The 22,747-nt window shown below is 44.0% G+C and overlaps 1 protein-coding gene across 6 annotated transcripts in view; it reads left to right on the top strand.

Moving 5' to 3' along the window:
* Positions 1-22,747, top strand: part of LOC147025528 (poly(U)-specific endoribonuclease-like) — a 106,339-nt gene that overhangs the window by 54,901 nt on the left and 28,691 nt on the right. For all 6 annotated transcript variants that reach the window (XM_085886551.1, XM_085886550.1, XM_085886549.1 and 3 more), the window contains 4 exons: positions 9,041-9,162; positions 10,879-10,991; positions 11,175-11,322; positions 11,458-11,612. In XM_085886551.1, the coding sequence (XP_085742677.1) occupies positions 9,041-9,162; positions 10,879-10,991; positions 11,175-11,322; positions 11,458-11,612 (538 nt within the window). The remainder of the gene's footprint in view (positions 1-9,040; positions 9,163-10,878; positions 10,992-11,174; positions 11,323-11,457; positions 11,613-22,747) is intronic.

Here is a 22,747-nt window from a genome sequence, read left to right as displayed (position 1 = left end):
AACAGCACTCAGTAGAGTGCATTCCTCTGACAGGCTAAACAGTTTACGTTCACTGACATGCTGGATCTGAATCAAAATCAAATCGGATTGTTCTCGTCACCGAAACAACTGAAATCCACCTCGTTTTGTCATTCCTCGTCCACAACTTTTTGAGATATCATGAGATATATATTGTTTAGGATTCAGCGGTGGCGGGATTCACACCCTACTTTTGACAGCCAAATATTGAAGATTCGGCGTCACTTAACAGCACCGTCGTCTCCGGGGTTACAACGCCGGCTGGCTTGGCACAGGTCTCGGGTTACGCGCCTCAGATCACGATACCAAAATACACCTGTGCCTTGCCAGCCGGGGGAACAGACCCCGGCTACAGATGGGATTTGTCAGAGACCGAGCAGAATCTGCCAGTCCGTAGCCCGTTTGGGTTTTATATCCAAATTGAGTGGATCGTTCCTCGGCGCGGCACGAATAAATTCAAGGTGGCAAATCTCGTATAACTCAGCCAGATTTATTGGGGACACATCGGGGAACACAACACAAGCAAAGCATTCACGACAATGTTATAATTAATCTATAACCCGTTCTTAACTAGGGAGCTACGGATTACAGATTTCAAAGGGAACCCTAGCGAGATAAACCTTAGAAAACATGCAGACAAGACACGGACAACATGCAGACAAGACAGAGTACTTGATGATGCCTCATGGACGAGAGGAAAGTGTCAAAGGCACGAATGTGGCTCGTCACAAGCCGATGTCAACGGATTCGAGTGTCCAAACTCAAACACGCCGCGTGGCAAAATGGAAGGAGAAGAACTTCTCGGTACACCACGACCGTACGAACAATGAACAGCCTCCTACACCTCCCGACACACATGTAACGTCCAATTACCGAACAACCTGGCTAAACATGCATTTAATGGGGGATCTGGGCTTATCCTATATTTAATAACACACTAAGGGCCATTTCCGCAACAATATACAGTATGTACAAGCCAGTAGGCGGTGATGGGTCGCGGAGCATGGAAACTATAAGATACAGAGCAAAATGGATGTCATATAGCAGATTGAGAATCACCTTAAGATTATGCATATCAAATGTCATCCAATTCCGTCGACTGATAACTACTCGGTATCCATTTGAATGAAAAGTACCGAAAATGCGTTTTGAAATTAGAAATCCCCAAAGTTTGAGGGGGTGCTGTGGGTGAACAAAGATCTAAATCGAAAATCCGGCTTGATCGTTTGTGGACAATGTATTCCAGACGATTAGTGTGAATTTTCATGACCATCCGACCATAACCCTAGGAGGAGTAGCATTTGGCGCGAAGGCACCTCCAGCTCTCGCATATTATCGATTTTTGCACTAATTGACCTTTGACCCCTGACCTAAGCGAAATCGGTCAATATGTCCTGAGGCAAAGTTGTAGTAATCATTGAGTACCATGAACCTGCAAAGTTTCATTTGTATTGATGCACTCACCTGGTCGCTAGGGGGCCTTCAATTTTCGCCAATTTTCGCGCATACCTTAATTGTAGGGGGCACTGCGGGTAAAGTATTCCATATATCACAAAAACCGGAATATATTTGATAGAGCATCACCTGTGGAACATTCGTGCCAAATTTCATAACACTACGTGGGATAATGGCTTTCGGAATTGATTTCGCGTGAATGGTACCGATTTTGAAGGTTTTTCGGTTGTTGCTAGGGAACCAAAGCGTCCCTAGCAACCATCACAATTTCCAAAGCACTCGGTCATAAGATGTACCTACCACACGAGTTTGGTCAAAATCCGCCCACGTTTACTACAAATTCTGCTGATGACTAACGAACAAACATCCAAACAAAGACAGAATTACTGACAATAAGGGTCACCTATTTCGGCGACCCAATTTTCGGTGACGGACCGGTTTAAGGTTAAAGTGGGATTGCACCAAGGATCTACTCTGAGCCCTTTCCTGTTTGCAATGGTGATGGACAGGTTGACGGACGAGATCATACTGGAGTCTCCATGGACTATGATGTTCGCGGATGACATCATGATCTGTAGGGAGAGTAGGGAGCAGGCTGAAGCGAGCCTCGAGAGGTGGAGGTACGCACTGGAGAGAAGGGGAATGGTAGTCAGTAGGAGTAAGACGGAGTACATGTGTGTAAATGAGAGGGAGGGTGGTGGTATGGTGCGGTTGCAAGGAGTCGAGGTGGGGAAGGTGGATTGGTTTAAATACTTGGGATCAACTGTCCAAAGTAACGGAGAATGTGGGAGAGAAGTGAAAAAGAGAGTGCAGGCAGAATGGAGTGGGTGGAGAAGAGTTGCAGGAGTGATTTGTGACAGAAGGGTAGCTGCAAGACTGAAGGGGAAAGTATACAAGACGGTAGTGAGACCACCTATGTTGTATGGTTTGGAGGTGGTGGCGCTAACAATAAGACAGGAAGCGGAGCTGGAGGTGGCAGAGTTAAAGATGCTGCGATTCTCGTTGGGAGTGACGAGGATGGATAGGATAAGAAATGAGTATATTAGAGGGACTGCGCTGGTAGGACGGTTTGGAGACAAAGTGAGAGAGGTAGATTGAGATGGTTTGGACATGTTCACAGGAGGGAAACGGAGTATATCGGGAGAAGGATGTTGAAGATGGAGCCGCCAGGCAGGAGGAGAAGAGGAAGGCCAAAGAAGAGGTTCATGGATGCGGTGAGGGCGGACATGCGGGTGGTTGGAGTGTCAATGGAAGATGTGGAGGATGGAGCGAAATGGAGACGGTTGATCCGCTGTGGCGACCCCTAACGGGAGCAAGCCGAAAGAGGAAGAAGATTTCGGCGACCCAAAATATATATATATATATATATATATATATATATATATATATATATATATATATATATATATATATATATATATATATATATATATATATATATGTATATGTATATGTATATGTATATATATGTATATGTGTATATATATATATATATATATATATATATGTATATGTATATGTATATGTATATATATATATATATATATATATAAATATATATATATATATATGTATATGTATATATATATATATATGTATATGTATATGTATATGTATATGTACATATATATATATATATATATATATATGTATATGTACATATATATATGTATATGTACATATATATATATATACATATATATATATATATATGTATATATATAGGGTGTCCCAAAAAAATACAACTTTTAAAATGCTTCGTTTGATCCTAAAAAAGCAGTAATTTTGTCACTAATGCTTCATGTCTTGTTGCAGAGACCCTGAAGTTTATTTTGATACCAAGCAAGCGCCAGAAAAATGCCACGACTGACCGTACAACAACGGACGAAAATTGTTGAACTTTGGCACCAGATGAAAAGTGTCATACAGGTGCAACGTCTTTAGTCGAGACATTTCGGTATCCACTTGCGCCATGCACCAAACTTTCGGACAATAAAGTGCACCATCGCAAAGTTTACCAATGTGGGAACCATCTTTGACTTTCACAAGGGTCACTGTGGTTGGAAGAGGACAGCTCGTAGTGAAGAAAATGTGGAAATGGTGAGACAGGTGGTCGTTCAGAGTCCAAAAAAATTGATTCGATGACGTTCTGCCGAGACAAACATTCATAACAACACCGTTCAGAGGATCCTTCGCTAAGACATTCATGCCTTTCAATACGAAATTCAAATGGAAACGGTGCTTACTGATCAACAGAAACGCAAACGACTCGACTTTGCAAATTGGTTCTCAGGAAAGTTGGAGGAAGATGCAGACTCCCTCAAAAAACTTCACATGACGGACGAATGCCATGCTCACTTGTCCGGGGAGGTAAACAAGCAAAATTTTCGGTACTGGGGAACTGAAAATCCTGGTAATGCATCAACTGAACTGGTGCCTCGATGTGTTCTCAAAGTCACCATGGGGGTGGCGGTTGGTTGGTATGGGATAATTGGTCCATACTTCTTTGAAGATGACCAGGGACGCACTTGCACGGGAAACCAGAGGAACTATCACAAAATGATTCACGGATTCTATCTGCCTGAGCTACATACTCAGGCCCATAGGAGAAACAACCTGATCCAGATGAGAACCCAGTGGTTCCAGCAGGATGGGGCACCGCCTCATACAGCCAGGGAAACAAGGCGTTTTCTCAACCAACATTTTGAGGGCCGCTTTATCTCCCTCTACGAAGAAGTTGAGTGGCCACCGTATTCCCCTGACCTTACTCCTCCAGACTTCTTCTTGTGGGGGTATCTCATGGACAGGATCTAAGGAAACCCAAGGCTTCAGACTCTTGATCAGCTGAAGGAAAACATCCACCGAGAAATCAAGAACATTCCTCAGGAAACTTTTCCCAAAGTGATAGAGAACATGACAACGCGTTTGAAGGTAGTGATGGGACAACGTGGAGCCTACGTTGAACATGTGGTCTAAAAGAAAACGACGAATATATTACAAAATTTAAATTTTGGGGGTAATTTTGAAATTGGTACAATAAACTTCAACTTTTCAGCCTTCTATCCAGCCATATATCTTTTTTAAAAATATATGTTATGACCATCCTCTTTGCAGATGAAAAGTTGTGTATTTTTTGGGACACCCTGTATATGTGTACACACTACACGGCCAAAAGGATGTGGACACCTGCTCCTCCAACATCTCCTTCCAAATCATGGGCATAAATATGGAGTTGGTCCCCCCCCCCCACTTGCTGCTATCACAGCCTCCACTCTTCTGGGGAAGCTTTCCCTGAGATGTTGGAACATTGCTGTGGAGATTTGCTTCCAATCAACCACAAGAACATGAGTGAGGTCGGGTACTGATGTTGGGAGATTAAGTCTGGCTCGCAGTCGGCGTTCCAAGTCATTGCAAAGGTGTTTGATGGGGTTGAGGTCAGGGCTCTGTGCAGGACAGTCAAGTTCTTCCACACCAATCTCGACAAACCATTTCTGTATGGACCTCACTTTGTGCATGTGGACATTGTCATGCTGAAACAGGAAAGGGCCTTCCCCAAACTGTTGCCACAAAGTTGGAAGCACAGAATCGTCTTGAATGCCATTGTATGCTGTGGCGTTAAGATTTCCCTTCACTGGAAATTAGGGGCCTGAACCATGAAAAACAGCCCCAGACCATTATTCCTCCTCCATCAAACTTTACAATTGGCACTATGCATCCGGGTAGGTAGCGTTCTACTGGCATCCACCAAACCCAGATTCGTCCGTCGGACTGCCAGTTGGTGAAGCGTGATTCATCACTCCAGATAACACGTTTCCACTGCTCCAGAGTCCAATGGCGGTGAGCTTTACACCACTCTAGCCGACGCTTGGTATTGCACATGGTGATCTTAGGCGTGTGTGCTGCTGTTCGGCCATGGAAACCCATTTCATGAAGCTCTCGATGAACAGTGCTTGTGCTAACGTTGCTTCCAAAGTCATTTTGGAACTCGGTAGTGTGTTGCAACCGACAGACGACTTTTCCACGCTGCGCGCTTCAGCACTCGGCGGTCCCATTCTGTGAGCTTATGTGGCCTACCATTTCATGGCAGAGCTATTGTTGCTCCGAGACGTTTCCAGTCCACAATAACAGCACTTACAGTTGACCGCGGCAGCTCTAGAAGGGCAGAAAGTTGATGAATTGACTTGTTGGAAAGGTGGCATCCCATGACGGTGCCACGTTGAAAGTCACTGAGCTCTTCAGTACAGCCCATTCTCCTGCCAATGTTTGTCTATGGAGAATGCATGGCTTTTTGCTTGATTTTATACAAATGTCAGTAAAGGGTGTGCCTGAATTAGCCGAATCCACTCGATAGAAGAGGTGTCCGCATACTTTTGGCTGTGTAGTGTGTGTGTGTGTGTGTGTGTGTGTGTGTGTGTGTGTGTGTGTGTGTGTGTGTGTGTGTGTGTGTGTGTGTGTGTGTGTATCGTGTTATGGAAATGGCCCTTAGTATGCTACTAAATATAGGATTAGCCCAGATCCCCCATTAAATGCATGTTTAGCCAGGCTGTTCGGTAAAATGGACATTACATGTGTGTCGGGAGTTGTAAGAGGCTGTTTATTGTTCGTGCGGTGGTGGTGTACCGCGGGCTTCCTCTTCTTCCTTCCCCTCTCTGGACGATCGGCCCCGCTCAGTTGCCTGAGGGGAAGTGGCCTGGAGAGCGCGCCCCGAAAAGAAAAAGTGTGAAGAAACAGAGGACGGAGTTGAGCACTCGGGCTTCGAGGAAAGCAGAAAGAAGAAAAGCCAGTGGTGATTCTGCAGAGTAAGAAACTGAGTGGACGGAGTTGAGCAGTCGGGCATCGAGGCGAGCGAACAAAGTAAAGCCAGTGGTAATTCTGCCGCGAGAGGAAACTGAACCTCAGGTTTAGGCGGCAATCTGCTTTGAGAGGACCTGGCTGCTGTGTGAGTCTGGAGTCGGCTTTGAGAGGAGGTGATCGACAGGTTCAAACTGCGTCTAACGACGGAGCCTCTGACTGTCGCTGCTCACCTCACGGCTCGACGACGTCTTGGAATCCCATGGACCCGGCCTGCTGGAGCCTGGAGCCTTGATTTGGCCTTGTCTGGTGAACAGGCCAGGCCTGGAATTGTATGCTGGACCTTGTGAGAAACCAGCTGAAACCCATCATCGACCTGACGGTCTGGGCAGTCGACCTCGCACAGGTCTGAACACGCGGAGGCCGCATGCGTGGGCGGTGTGACAAAGGAGGACGAGCTCCATTTTGCCACGTGACGTGCTCGAGCTTGGGGCTCGAGTCCGTGGACATCGGCTTTTTACGAGCGACATTCGTGCTTTTGACACTTTCCTCTCGTCCATGAAACATCACCAATACTCTGTCTTGTCTGCATGCTGTCTATGTCTTGTCTGCATGTCGTTTAAGGCTTATCTCGGTAGGGACCCCCTCGAAACCTGTAATCCGTAGTTCCCTAGTTAAGAATGGGTTTTAGATTGATAAAAACATTGTCATGAATATTTTGCTTGTGTTGTGTTCCCCGATGTTCCCCAATAAATCTGGCTGATTCGTATGAAGTTACCACTTTAGAGTAATTCATGTTGCGTCGAGAAACGATCCGTTCGATTGGTATATAAAATCAAAATGGTTACAGACTGGCAGAAAACGCTCGGCATCTGACAAAACCAGTCTGTAACCGGGGTCTATTTCCCCAGCTGTTAAGGTCCAGGGGTACGTTGGTATCGCGATTGAAGACACGTGACCCAAGGCCTGTGCCGAGCTAGATGGCGTTATAACCCCGGAGACGGCCGGAGTGGGTTGAGAATCCCTCCGTCGCTGAATCTTTAACAATATATATATATATATATATATATATATATATATATATATATATATATATATATATATATATATATATATATATATACATATATATATTTATTAGTTTTTTACTATAATCGCTAAATTTTAGAAATTAGGCTTATGTTGACATTTTGACCTCAAAAAAAAAAATTGGTGGTTGAATTAAGTGAGCTGATATGAAAATCTTCTTCAAATTTCAAGTCATTCAGATGAAAATTGTCAATTTTAGCCTATGTTTACCTTTTGACCAATGTTGACCTCAAAAAATAGTTTGTGGTTGAAATCAGTGACCTGATATTCAAATCCTCTTCAAATTTCTAGTCAATTCAATGAAAAATTGAGGATTTTAGAAAATTAGCCTGTGTTGACCTTTGGCCTAAGTTGACCTCAAAAGAGTGACCGCTATATCGCATGGTCATGTAACATATGCTAAAGTTTCCATTTTTTTTCACTCAAAGGTTTTCGATGTATGCTCTTAACAAAATGCAGACACGTACGATGTACGTACGACGTTCATCTGTACATTACCGATTGCTTAATCCCGCTTTTTGCTTTGCGAGCACAGGATGACTAGAGAGCTCATAGAACACCTTACCCCACGCAGTGTAGAGAAAAAGGACATGGGAATGGTCTTTTAAACTCTTGATTTGCCTTTCCGATCTTGATATATGTTGGTGTTTGTTTGTGAACTTTGCATAGCAGGTGTGATGGTAACCATACAAAGCCCTTGGGTCAAACAGAGCAGTCCAGAGCTGACAATGCTCTGCTGAGATGCGTGTTTCATTTGCCATCGAGGTTTATCCATGCATTCATGCAATTGCAAACCTTCTGCCAACTCTTCTTGGAACAATCGTTGAGAAAAATATGCACCAAACAAACAGCACCATGCGCCGCCGTATTTTTCAGAACACAGAATCTCAAACAGTTCTACTTCCCCGAGGGCATGAGACAGCATGAATTGCCGATTCTCATGATTTTCTCGTAGTTACTCTGCCCTCGGGACATGAATATTTTTTTCCAAGTACTACTAAACAGGTTTTTGGAATTGCCAAGGAGGCAATTTGCGTTGAACAATGTTCAAGTGTAGGATTAAATTGAAATAACATAAATATCTTCAAGGCTGTAGAAAAATTTTTTGGGATGTTTACCGCCGTTGATGCAACTTCTTAGACACCACCTTATTTAACGCGTTACATTAGTTATTCATGCCTGTTGTTTGTATCCTTTATGAAGTCCTTAAAAACAGTAAGTTTCCTGTTTTTGAATGATTTTCAATTTTGTTTAACTGCTGGACCGACAGACAGACAGACAGAGTAAAAAATGTTTTCTCGCTTCTCTCTGCGCGCGTGTGATCGGGACAAATTCAGAGGCAAAGTATTGCTAAACGACGGTTTCATTTTCCGATTAGTCTCCAAAATATAACATTCGATTGAAATGAAGTTGTTCCTTGATCATCAACAAATGTTTGTAGAGTGTAGACAGACAGACAGACAGACAGACAGACGTGAACTAATTGCTTAACCCCGCTTTTCGCTCAGCGTACGTGGGGTAATCACCCCAGATAACGAAAGTGTAACTCCTCTGTTCAAATGTCTGACCCATCTATCTCTAATCCTGAAAACGTGTATCGGTTATGAATATTTCATCGTCATCATCATAAATCATCCGTGTTGAATGTAAAGTCGACTCTCACAGGCTTTGTTTTCCCCACTGACAGCTTTCATCGCCCTACTCGATAATTATATAGACTGCACTGGAGTCCCAGAGGAAGTGACGGCACAAGAAGAAGGGGAGAACAACCACTTCCTGGAAGCTGTGATGAAGACAAAAGTTATGCAGGTTGGGGGCCTTTGCTTGCTTTCACTAAATTCCAGCTCTAGTTCACCACAATGATAATGATCAGGTTGCTACACTAAGTAACTGCTGAACCTGTCACTTTGATATTGTAATGGTCATGGGTCTCTAATGACCAACATGCTCACCAGGTGGGTGAAAACCCAGGTCACACCACTTCCACTAGTAATTTGCATACGCATCAATGGGTTAAGACTGCACAACTGTGATGAATCTGCCAACTGTAGGAATAGCCAAGCGGAGCTTTGTCGGTGACCCGCTTTTACTGATGGCACCTTAAATGCACTGTTCCCAATTTCCCACGTACGGGTTTATTAACCAATTGATTTATGCATTTACGGAGTTCAGTTTTCCCCAACAGCTGTGACAGATTCTCATTAATGAAAAAGGCATTTATTAACAATAATATGGGCAAGGGAGAGAGGAAGAGAAACAGCTGCGAGCGGTGAAGCAGACCGATACCAATAAATAATAAATATAACCCTCGTGCTCACAATATCAACATTAATAAGTTAAGCTGGAGTCGGGAGAGAAAGAGAGCATTTGTTTTTTTGTGGACACAATGCCAAATTGGCCCACTATTGATATGCCATTTCTTGATTTTTATTGAACTTGTGATAGTATTCACCCATACTTAAGCTTAACAGATTATTGAACACTGCTCAGACTGGACGAAGTCATCAACCTTTAGCGGTGAGTAGAAGTCGATACCTCGATTTACTATAACTATGAAACACAAGCTATCTGTCGCAAACCCTCATGCACAGATCAGGTCAGGTCAGGTATGGGAGCATGCGCCGGAGCAGCACGTCGCTGCGTCCACTTTCTGCTGGTACTCCAGGGGCCACCATCTAGCCATCCCCACCAGGCATATGCCTAGCCCATCCCCATCTCCTTGAGATGCCGACCAACCTGCTGCAACCACGAAGCACATGGTCGGTCCATTGGCCTCCTCCACTCACGAGGCTCCATCGCGGAAAGTATCCGGTGAGCAGGATCAGCGTCAGGAAAGTGAGCAAAATGTCCATACAGCCGCAGATGTATCTCATATGAGTCATATGAGTCAGGCACGTAACAAATCTCATATGAGTCAGGCACGGATCCTCAGATACCAACTACCCCCTCATAGCGCACCATTGGCTTTTTATAGTTCTAGCCCTGGTGGGGGGGGCACCTTACACCTCTGTCACGTGCTCATTGGCTCTCCTGTGGGAAACTGCCCTCACCTTTTGTAGTCGCATGGTGTCCCATGTCCTGCTTGCACGTGAGCCATGTAGGCACACGTGGACGCATGTGGCCCCGCATGTCCTGCTCTGATGCAGGCCACATGGACCTTTGGCATTGCAGAGCAGAAATTTACACACAAAGACAGATTACATCGGGGAAAACCATTTCAAACACAGAGGTGTGGAAATGGTAGCTTACACACAAATATTGGAGGAAGGGAGGACCAGAGCTTTTCTAAATACTTCATGAGACCCTGTGTTGCCAGTACATTAATTACATACGCTTATGCTAAATATGTACTCTAAAAGAACTATTGTAATTTATTTCCATTTAACCCCAAGCCATATCCCAATCAACATGTTTTTGGTGTCGGCCTCGGTGAGCTGCTCATAAGAGCATACTCTTAGTGGGTCAAAACCCCAAATTCATAACCATGTTCAGCATGTATGAACATCAATGTGCTCATCCATGCAGGAGTTACACAGTTTTCTTGCTGATAAAGATCTCTGCTCCGGTGAACTTTCCCAGTTCAAGAAACAACTTTATGACATCTGGTTTGAACTGTACACCAGAGGATCTGGAGAGGGGTAAGTTTCATGCACCTTGCTCTCTTGATCACTCAATGCTAGTTAAGATGGAGCAAATCAATTAATTTGGCTCATTCGTGAACTCTCTTCTTTATACTTTGTAACACATGAGAACATGCTGGAGATTAAGGAACCCTGAGGCTTAATGAATGAGTCGTGGTCTGTGCTCATGGGAATGACCAGGCCAGATTCATGTGGTTTTGAACATGTGTTTGTTGGCGAGACAAAGCGTGGCCGCAAAGTCATCGGCTTCCATAATTGGATCCAGTTCTACCTGCAGGAGAAGCGAGGTCTTGTTGACTATCGAGGATACCTTTCACGTGGAGACACGGTCAGTTACGTCGTTCGAGTTCCTGTAGTTCAACATGGTGGACATATCCCAGATATCGAGATAAAATTGCATTACCTAAACTCGGACAACATTTTCTTCCCGCTAACGGCTTTGTGTATCCGTTTGCTTTTCCAGCCTGAAGAGCATGACCAGCTCGTAGGCCTACAGTTTGTGTGGAAGGAGGTGTACAAGCCTGTGGGTGGCTGTTTCATCGGTACAAGCCCCGAGCTGGAGCTTGCACTATACACCCTGGCCTTCCTGGTGCCAAGTACCGATGGACGTGATGGCAGGTCGGGTTTCAACACCCGATGCGGTGCACACGCCGTTCGTCTTGTTGTGTACCGCAAGTTAGGTAGGCACATTGCCACGAGCTACCCACAATTGCTGGACACAGATCGGACGGAAAAGGTAGACAGCGAATGACCAGTCGCCACAAATATTTACACGGCTTCGTAACCGGCTTGAGATTCCATCTGTCCTTTTTCTACAAGGCAGGATGCTAAGATGTCCATGGAATGTACAAGTTAATTCATAATATACATGAGAGCACAATGATCACAATGGCAGCTGCACCTCTCCTCCAATTGATTTGATTGTATCTTTTATCTCGTGGAAAAGTTATGAACAATAAAACATGGCTAACTAATGTGAAACTCATCGTACGCTGTATGTGAGGAGACAATAACTTCATTTCTAAGTACTGTATAACGTAGGTTGTTGATGGTGTTGCAAGAGCTCGTTGAGAGGGTGATATACTGGCAGAGGAGGCAGAAGAGAACTAGTGGACAGTATGAACAAGATAGGATACAGGTAGACAGGGTGTGGGTTAGCTGGAAACAGAAGACCTTGGAAGAAGTAGGTCCGACAACACGAGGTGATGATTGGCTGCTGTCTTGAAAGACTGAATGGAAGAGCACGAGGACTGACGCGTGGTGGTGAGAAAAGGATAATAACGGTTAGGGTCAGTCACCTGGTTTAAACACCATCATCACCTGGTTTAAACACCGTCATCAACTGGTTTAAACACCGTCATCACCTGGTTTAAACACCGTCATCACCTGGTTTAAACACAGTCATCACCTGGTTTAAACACCGTCATCACCTCTTTTAAAGACCATCATCACCTGGTTTAAACATCGTCATCACCTGGTTTAAAAACCGTCATCACCTGGTTTAAACACCGTCATCACCTGGTTTAAACACCGTCATCACCTGGTTTAAACACCGTCATCACCTGGTTTAAACACCGTCATCACCTGGTTTAAACACCGTCATCACCTGGTTTAAACACCGTCATCACCTGGTTTAAACACCGTCATCACCTGGTTTAAACACCGTCATCACCTGGTTTAAACAACGTCATCACCTGGTTTAAACACCGTCATCACCTCTTTTAAAGACCATCATCACCTCTTTTAAAGACCATCATCACCTGTTTTAAACACCGTCATCAACTGGTTTAAACATAGTCATCACCTGGTTTAAAAACCGTCATCACCTGGTTTAAACACCGTCATCACCTGGATGAAACACCGTCATCACCTGGTTTAAACACCGTCATCACCTGGTTTAAATACCGTAATCACCTGGTTTAAACGTCATCACCTGGTTTAAACACCGTCATCACCTGGTTGAAACACCGTCATCACCTGGTTGAAACACCGTCATCACCTGGTTGAAACACCGTCATCACCTGGTTTAAAAACCGTCATCACCTGGTTTAAACACCATCATCACCTGGTTGAAACACCGTCATCACCTGGATGAAACACTGTCATCACCTGGTTTAAACACCGTCATCACCTGGTTTAAACACCGTCATCACCTGGTTTAAACACCGTCATCACCTGGTTTAAACACCGTCATCACCTGGTTTAAACACCGTCATCACCTGGTTTAAACACCATCATCACCTGGTTTAAACACCGTCATCACCTGGTTTAAACACCGTCATCACCTGTTTTAAACACCCTCATTACCTGGTTTAATCACCGTCATCACCTGTTTTAAACACCATCATCACCTGGTTTAAATACCGTCATCACCTGTTTTAAACACAGTCATCACCTGTTTTAAACACCATCTTACCTAGTTTAAGCACCCTCATTACGTGGTTTAAACACAGTCATCACCTGTTTTAAACACCGTCATCACCTGTTTTAAACACCGTCATCACCTGTTTTAAACACCATCTTACCTAGTTTAAACACCCTCATTACCTGGTTTAAACACCGTCATCACCTGTTTTAAACACCGTCATCACCTTGTTTAAACACCGTCATCGCCTGGTTTAAACACCGTCATCACCTGGTTTAAACACCGTCATCACCTGGTTTAAACACCGTCATCACCTGTTTTAAACACCATCACCTTGTTTAAACACCGTCATCACCTGGTTTAAACACCGTCATCACCTGTTTTAAACACCGTCATCACCTGTTTTAATCACCGTCATCACCTGTTTTAAACACCGTCATCACCTGTTTTAAACACCATCATCACCTGTTTTAAACACCGTCATCACCTGTTTTAAACACCATCTTACCTAGTTTAAACACCCTCATTACGTGGTTTAAACACAGTCATCACCTGTTTTAAACACCGTCATCACCTGTTTTAAACACCGTCATCACCTGTTTTAAACACCGTCATCACCTGTTTTAAACACCATCTTACCTAGTTTAAACACCCTCATTACCTGGTTTAAACACCATCATCACCTGTTTTAAACACCGTCATCACCTGGTTTAAACACCGTCATCACCTGGTTTAAACACCATCATCACCTGGTTTAAACACCGTCATCACCTGTTTTAAACACCATCACCTTGTTTAAACACCGTCATCACCTGTTTTAAACACCGTCATCACCTGTTTTAATCACCGTCATCACCTGTTTTAAACACCGTCATCACCTGTTTTAAACACCATCATCACCTGTTTTAAACACCGTCATCACCTGTTTTAAACACCATCTTACCTAGTTTAAACACCCTCATTACCTGGTTTAAACACCGTCATCACCTGTTTTAAACACCGTCATCACCTGTTTTAAACACCGTCATCACCTGTTTTAAACACCATCATCACCTTGTTTAAACACCGTCATCGCCTGGTTTAAACACCGTCATCACCTGGTTTAAACACCGTCATCACCTGGTTTAAACACCGTCATCACCTGGTTTAAACACCGTCATCACCTGGTTTGAACACCGTCATCACCTGGTTTAAACACCCTCATCACGTGGTTTAAACACCCTCATCACGTGGTTTAAACACCGTCATTACCTGGTTTAAACACCGTCATTACCTGGTTTAAACACCCTCATTACCTGTTTTAAAGACCGTCATCACCTGGTTTAAACACCCTCATCACGTGGTTTAAGCACCCTCATCACGTGGTTTAAACACCGTCATTACCTGGTTTAAACACCGTCATTACCTGGTTTAAACACTCATATCCTGTTTTAAACACCATCATCACCTGGTTTAAACACCGTCATCACCTGGTTTAAACACCGTCATTACCTGGTTTAAACACGGTCATTACCTGGTTTAAACACCATCATTATCAACCAGCACACTGAAAGGAATTATCACCACACAAACCATTTATAACCCCGATGAAGCAGTTGGTTGATCAGATAGTTATCCAGTCAAGAAACCACGTGATTAACGATTTGACTCGTTATATTAATTCGCCGACACGGCCGATGAAGCTGTTTGACTAGATTAACCTTGCCTCGCTTGTACAACACCGTGATAACCAGGTGAGGGCGCTACCCTCCCGGGGAGACCATGAAGTGTGTGTGACCTGTGGAGGCACGAACTTGCCCACCAATCGGTCCGGCCTCGTCTCACGCCATTTGTGTTTTTACCGCCAACCTAAACCACAACAAGTTGTGGAACATGGCCGTCCAAGCCGTCACCCGCACGACCATCAAGTGTTTGGTGCGAACGAGCAGATTGAGATGGAATTCTTCGCCAGGTAAGAGGTTTGGAGGTGAAACCCGAGCGAGTCCAATTATCGGGCGTTTGTGCGACATTCTAATTATTCTTATCAAACCTCCCATTGTCTGTGTTATCAGAACCTGCTACGTATTAAAATTAAATACAGTATAAAATAACACGCCGGAAGTGCTAACGGCCCTCTGAACATTTATACATCGCCCAAAAGGGTAATACGACTGATAGGTCGGATCTGAATCCGGATCGTCACCAAAATGGAATGACCTTGCTCTCATCACCGAACCAACTCGTACACAGCTTTTTGAGATATCCTGTTCACAGATATATGGGGGTGAAAACGTAACCTCTGTCCAACGTTCTGTGACCGAGGTAACAAATGAAGGATTGAAGAGATACATGATTGAGACAGACAGCCGGCTTAACCATCCTCCACGTGTATGCATTCCACCACCTTGGCGATTCTACTCGGCGGCTCGGCCCCGTGTACATTGAAAACGGCATCACAGCATGTTAATGACGTCATAGACATACGTTCGTTCCACCGAAGTGTTTGTTCATAGATTTTAAATCAGTTAAACCTGAATTAAAAGGTGAAGAATTGTTTGGATGCTGCAAGAGGGAACATGTTGTCCCTCTGGAAGATCAACGCTGGTTGTCCCTCTAGAATATCAACGCTGGTTGTCACTCTAGAAGATCAACGCTGGTTTTCCCTCTGGAAGATCAACGCTTGTTGTCCCTCTGGAAGATCAACGCTTGTTGTCCCTCTGGAAGATCAACGCTTGTTGTCCCTCTGGAAGATCAACGCTGGTTGTCCCTCTGGAAGATCAACGCTGGTTGTCCCTCTGGAAGATCAACGCTTGTTGTCCCTCTGGAAGATCAACGCTTGTTGTCCCTCTGGAAGATCAACGCTTGTTGTCCCTCTGGAAGATCAACGCTGGTTGTCCCTCTGGAAGATCAACGCTTGTTGTCCCTCTGGAAGATCAACGCTTGTTGTCCCTCTGGAAGATCAACGCTTGTTGTCCCTCTGGAAGATCAACGCTGGTTGTCCCTCTGGAAGATCAACGCTTGTTGTCCCTCTGGAAGATCAACGCTTGTTGTCCCTCTGGAAGATCAACGCTTGTTGTCCCTCTGGAAGATCAACGCTGGTCGTCCTTAGGGAAGATCAAAGCTGGTCGTCCCTCTGGAAGATCAACGCTTGTTGTCCCTCTGGAAGATCAACACTTGTTGTCCCTCTGGAAGATCAAGTCTGCGAGCCATGAGTGGAGATGGCTTTGGATACCATAGGAAGAGAGTTTGGTGAGCAGGGCAGGGTGCCAGACCGTGTCAAAAGCATGCGATATCTCATGTCCGGCATTGAGGATCTCCATCCGTTGTTCGGAGAGCAGAAACAGCATATCCAGGGTAGAGTGACCTTGTCTGAAACCAAATTGATGATTGGAAATCAAGCCATTGGAGAAGAGGAAGGATTTCATGTCTGAAGCGATGATGGATTCCATAACCTTGCTGATGATTGGGAGAAGGCTGATTAGTCTGTAGTTGCAGGGATCTGTTTTTGCTCCTTTTTATGCAGGGCAGTGATGTTAGCAGATTTCCAAGCAGATGGCAGATGACCTTGGGCAAATGAGAGTGTGAATAGAACAGAGAGAGGGTGAGCAAGAGCAGAGGAGCAGGTTTTTAGGACACGTGGGCTGATGCCGTCTGGATTGTTTGCAGAATCTGAATCGAGGTTTGAAAGCAAGCTCTCCACCTTGTCAGGAGAAAAGGACACAGAGTCCAGGGACAGTTGGTTGCGACTGGGTAAGGTGGGTACAGAAAGTGATGGGGTTTGGACACAAGATTTCGATGCAGACACGAAGTTTAGGCATTCAACCTTTTCACGTGCGGTATCAGCAGTGTGGCAATTTGAAGTAAGGGAGGGGATGGAGGGGGAACATACACTGGAAATAGATTTGATTAGACGTCACCAGGATTGGAGGAGGGAGAGAGGTAGATACACACTTGTTTCAAGCTTTATGGAAGGAGCTGAGATTGCCCTCAGTTGGGTTTGCTTTCCATGAGGCAAAGGCAAGTTGTTTCGGGACAACTGCCTCGCCACAAGATTCAGTGAACCAAGGGCGGGAGGAAGGGTAAGACAACTGAACACGAGAGGGGATAAATCTGTGCATGAGGGAGAGCAAGTTTCTTTGAAAGAATTCCCAGGATGAGTTGATGTTTGAGAAAGTAGTGATAGGAGACCAGTCTGTAAGTTTGATGGCTGCTTGGAGACCCTGCCAGTCGGCTTGAGTGAAATACCAGACTCGACGGCGGTGAGGTGGTTCTCTGACATGGTTGTCCCTTATGCAGTTATCTCCTTTTACAAGACGCTTTTGGGTTTATTACCTCTGCCACTGAAGGTTATCGGAGATTATGTTTTCACCCCTTTCTGTCTGTCTGTCTCTGTTTGTTTGTGTGCAAGATATCTCAAAAAGTTACAGACGGATTTGGCCACAACTTGGTGCAAGAGTTGTGTGTGTGACAAGGACTAACCGATTAGATTTTGGTGAAGACTCGGATCCGTATCCGGATATGACATTTAAAAATTTTAAAAGTGATTCTTCACCACTGAGCGAGGAGGCCAACAACCATGTCCAGTCGAGTATGATATCTCAAAACATTGTGGACAGATTCAGAATATACTTGATGGATGAGTTGGGTAGGTAACAATGACAAGCCAATTCGATTTTGATTCACGTCCAAATCCAGATCTGGCCTATCAATGTGATACAAAACGTAACCTGTTCAGCCTGGCACAGGTATGCGCTCTACCGAGTGTCGTTCCAGTTAATGTACTGGATTTGGACAACTTGCCAATGTATTGTACCCGTTTGGGATGTTTGTTTTGTTTTCTTTGCAGGAGTGAGGCTCATGGAAGAGCAAGGTAGAACTGCCAGTGGGACAAACATCAAGGAATGAATTAACAGGAAAAGAGGAGAGGGAGGAAAGGAGGAAACACTGAAACCAGCAAGTAAGAGGGTTGGGTTCGGAAACATCAATGGGGGTAATAAAGATCATGGGTCACAATTGGGAATGACAAGAGATGGTGGTGCACTACTTGATTGAAGCCATGGGGGGAAGAGTGAGACAGAACAGCATCTGGAAGTTGGTTCCATCGATGGGGGAAGCGAGTTCTCGACGAGTTGAGGTGTGAAGTCAGTCTGGATGTTGGAAGATTAACTAGGAGTGAGGTGTACTGGAAGAACGTGTGAATCATTCAGTAGATAGGGAGCAGTGTTTGAGAATAGATGGTACAAAGCAGAGAGTGGAAGGCAGAGCACCACATTTGTGTTGCTGATGGCAGTACAGGTGGAGGTGTTGTTACATCGCACACACAAAGTGAAAAGCAGGGTTAAGCAATTGGTTGACTTTGGCTGTCTGTCTACAGTCGTCAATGTATGAAACGAGGAACAACTTAATTTCAATTGAATGTTTTATTTTGAACATGAATCCGAAAATGAACCTGTAGTTTAGTCGTGCTGCAGCTTTTAATTTGTCCTGATCGCACATGTGAGAGAGAAGTGAGATTTTATTTTTTCTAGTCTGTCTGCCTGTCTGGCAGTCAAACAAAATTGAAAATCATTTCAAAGATACCTTACTGTTTTTAGCGACGTCATAAAGGACACAAACAACAGGCACGAAGAACTAATGCAACATGTAAGATAAGGTGATGTAAAAGACGCTGAGTCAACGGTGGAAACCGTTTTTTTTTTTTTAGATCCTTTAAAATTTTTCATGTTTTGTTTCAGTTGAATTATACATGTGAACACTGTGAAACACAAATCAGCTTTTTAACACTTTCAAGCCTTTCCATCGAGCAGTACTTGAGCAAAATATTATGGCATTTTACTTCATCTCGACCAATCACATTTGCTGCTCGCAGAATCCGGCCATGTCCTTTTTTTCTCATGACCACGTGTGGTAAGGTGTTCCATGAACTCTGCAGTTGTTGTGTTTGCTTTTTTTTGAAGATTAAAGACATTCCGTCGTGATGCGGGTTCTGATATCGTAGCTGGTTGTGTAATTGCTTTGGGGGGGGGGGGGGAGAGGGAGTTCCATAATGTATTTTGAATGCAGACGGGCTTTCCATTTTGCACTTTTATATTGACTTCCTCTTGGTGTGTTGTTACACATCATGAACAACTCAGCACCTAAAAAGGCTGTGATGAATGTCCCATTAACAATGTCCCCCTCTTCGCTTCTTACACCGCTTAATTTTATTTTTACACGAAGCGGATGCGGACAGGCTTTGCGGGGATGGGATGAGCAGGTGCATTCTACTTTTATTTAAACCCAAACTGGAATCACCTCAACTCTCCGTTTTAAACCACCTCCTCCCCCCGCAATCATATATATATATATATATATATATATATATATATATATATATATATATATATATATATATATATATATATATATATATATATATTTGACACGTCCCGCACTCCTCCAGCCGAAGAAGCTGCATAAAGCAACCCAAGAATGCCGACACAAGGTAGTGCTTTGCTGTTTCAAACACTTCCCAGAGTTCCTCCACACTCCTCTCACCGCAGCTTCGGCTGGAGGAGTGTGAGAGGTGTCAATTATTTGCATAATCCTCACCACCTTGGTTTAGTTGATTAGGTGAGAGCTGATTGGCTCTTCCCTCCATTCACAGGTGAGAGGTGTGGGTGGGTTATATTTATATATATATTTATATATATATATATATATATATATATATATATATATATATATATATATATATATATATATATATATATATATATATATATATATATATATATATATATATATTGGGGAGAACAAGTATTTGATACACTGCCGATTTTTCAGGTTTTCCCACTTACAAAGCACGTAGAGGTCTGTAATTTTTATCATAGGTACACTTCAACTGTGAAAGACGGAATCTAAAACAAAAATACTGAAAATCACATTGTATAATTTTTAAATAATTAATTTGCATTTTATTGCATGAAATAAGTATTTGATCACCTCCCAACCAGTAAGAATTCCGGCTCTCACAGACCTGTTAGTTTTGTCTTTAAGAAGCCCTCCCATTCTCCACTCATTACCTGTATTAATTGCACCTGTTTGAACTTGCTATCTGCATAAAAGACAGCTGTCCACATTCAATCAATCAGACTCCAACCTCTCCACAATGGGCAAGACCAGAGAGCTGTCGAAGGACATCAGGGACAAAATTGTAGACTTGCACAAGGCTGGGATGGGCGACAGGACAATAAGCAAGCAGCTTGGTGTGAAGGCAACAACTGTTGGCGCAATTATTAGAAAATGAAAGAAGTTCAAGATAACAGTCAATCTCCCTCGGTCTGGGGCTCCATGCAAGATCTCACCTCGTGGAGCCTCAATGATCATGAGAAAGGTGAGGGATCAGCCAAGAACTACACGGCAGGGCCTGGTCAATGACCTGAAGAGAGCTGGGACCACAGTATCAAAATTAACCATCAGTAATACACTTCGCCGTCATGGATTAAAATCCTGCAGCGCACACAAGGTCCCTCTGCTCAAGCCAGTGCATGTCCAGGCCTGTCTGAAGTTTGCCAATGACCATCTGGATGATCCAGAGGAGGAATGGGAGAAGGTCATGTGGTCTGATGAGACCAAAATAGAGCTTTTTGGTTTAAACTCCACTCGCCGTGTTTGGAGGAAGAAGAAGGATGAGTTCAACCCCAAGAACACCATCCCAACCGTGAAGCATGGAGGTGGAAACATCATTATTTGGGGATGCTTTTCTGCAAAGGGGACAGGGCGACTGCACCGTATTGAGGGGAGGATGGATGGGGCCATGTATCACGAGATCTTGGCTAACAACCTCCTTCCCTCAACAAGAGCATTTTCGATGGGGCATGGCTGGGTCTTCCAGCATGACAACGACCTGAAACACACAGCCAGGGCAACTAAGGAGTGGCTCCGTTGGAAGCATCTCAAGGTCCTGGAGTGGCCGAGCCAGTCTACAGAGCTGAACCCAAGAGAAAATCTTTGGAGGGAGCTGAAAGTCTGTGTTGCCCAGCAACAGCCCCGAAACCTGAAGGATCTGGAGAAGATCTGTATGGAGGAGTGGGCCAAAATCCCTGCTGCAGTCTGTGCAAACCTATTTAAGAACTACAGGAAACGTCTGATCTCTGTAATTGCAAACAAAGGTTTCTGTACCAAATATTAAATTCTGTTTTTCTGATGTATCAAATACTTATTTCAGGCAATAAAATGCAAATTAATTATTTAAAAATCATACAATCTGATTTTCAAGATTTTTATTTTAGATTCCGTCTTTCACAGTAGAAGTGTACCTATGATAAAAATTACAGACCTCTTGGTGCTTTGTAAGTGGGAAAACCTGCAAAATCGGCAGTGTATCAAATACTTGTTCTCCCCACTGTATGTTGTTCTTCTTTCGGCTGCTCCATTAGGGGTCACCACAGCAGATCATCCGTTATGATCTGCAAACTGATTTGGCATAAGTTTTACGCCGGATGCCCTTCCTGACGCAACCCTGGTCGCCTCTTATGACACAGGGATAAGGATTGGGTTTCGCCATGATTCTGGGCTGCCCGACATCCTCTCATTGTGTGGCCCAGCGCAGAGTCCCTGTCCTCAAGCGATCCTCCAACCTAAGCCTCCAAGTATCCGGATTACAGGCGCATGCCACTACGACCGGTAGTGTGTGTGTGTGTGTGTGTGTGTGTGTGTGTGTGTGTGTGTGTGTGTGTGTGTGTGTGTGTGTGTGTGTGTGTGTGTGTGTGTGTGTGTGTGTGTGTGTGTGTGTGTGTGTGTGTGTGTGTGTGTGTGTGTGTGTGTGTGTGTGTGTGTGTGTGTGTGTGTGTGTGTGTGTGTGTGTGTGTGCGCGTGTGCGTGTGTGTGTGTAGTGCAGTGTCTGTCACATCACATCAACGAACTACTCCCTCGAGCTTTTATGTAATTGTACCAAATGTCTGGTCTGTTCCTATCCTTCCCATGTGTATGTCCTAAGGGTTTGGGGTTTTTTATTTCAACTTTAAATCTTCAACTTCAATTGCTGAAAAAACTGTAATATCACCAATATTAAAAATAATTTTTTCACAAAAAAATGTTTTTATGATGATTGGTATAAATTATGACAACACAGCATCTCAAGGACACTCACTATCCACAATTAAAACAAGCCTGTGCCTTTGTAGCGATTTGTTGCGAGGCGAACGTAGTGGGCTGATCCACACAAGTGTTTATATGATTTCATTAAGCAACACTCCTTGGGATATTGTGAAATAAAGCATGTAACCGTGTCGCATTTTGTTAACCACGGTGCAATCTATCAACCTGACACACTATTCTTGTGCAACACCATCTCTTTGTTGACATTCTCGGTTCTTTAAACATTTTGACATGATGTTGTTATTTATTTTCTTTATTTTGAGCCTCC

The sequence above is a fragment of the Eptatretus burgeri genome, chromosome 6 (assembly GCF_056783735.1).
Source record: "Eptatretus burgeri isolate ZD-2024b chromosome 6, Ebu_testis_v1, whole genome shotgun sequence".
Taxonomy (NCBI): domain Eukaryota; kingdom Metazoa; phylum Chordata; class Myxini; order Myxiniformes; family Myxinidae; genus Eptatretus; species Eptatretus burgeri.
The sequence above is the reverse complement of the archived record's forward strand: the minus strand, read 5'-3'. Positions and strand labels throughout refer to the sequence as shown.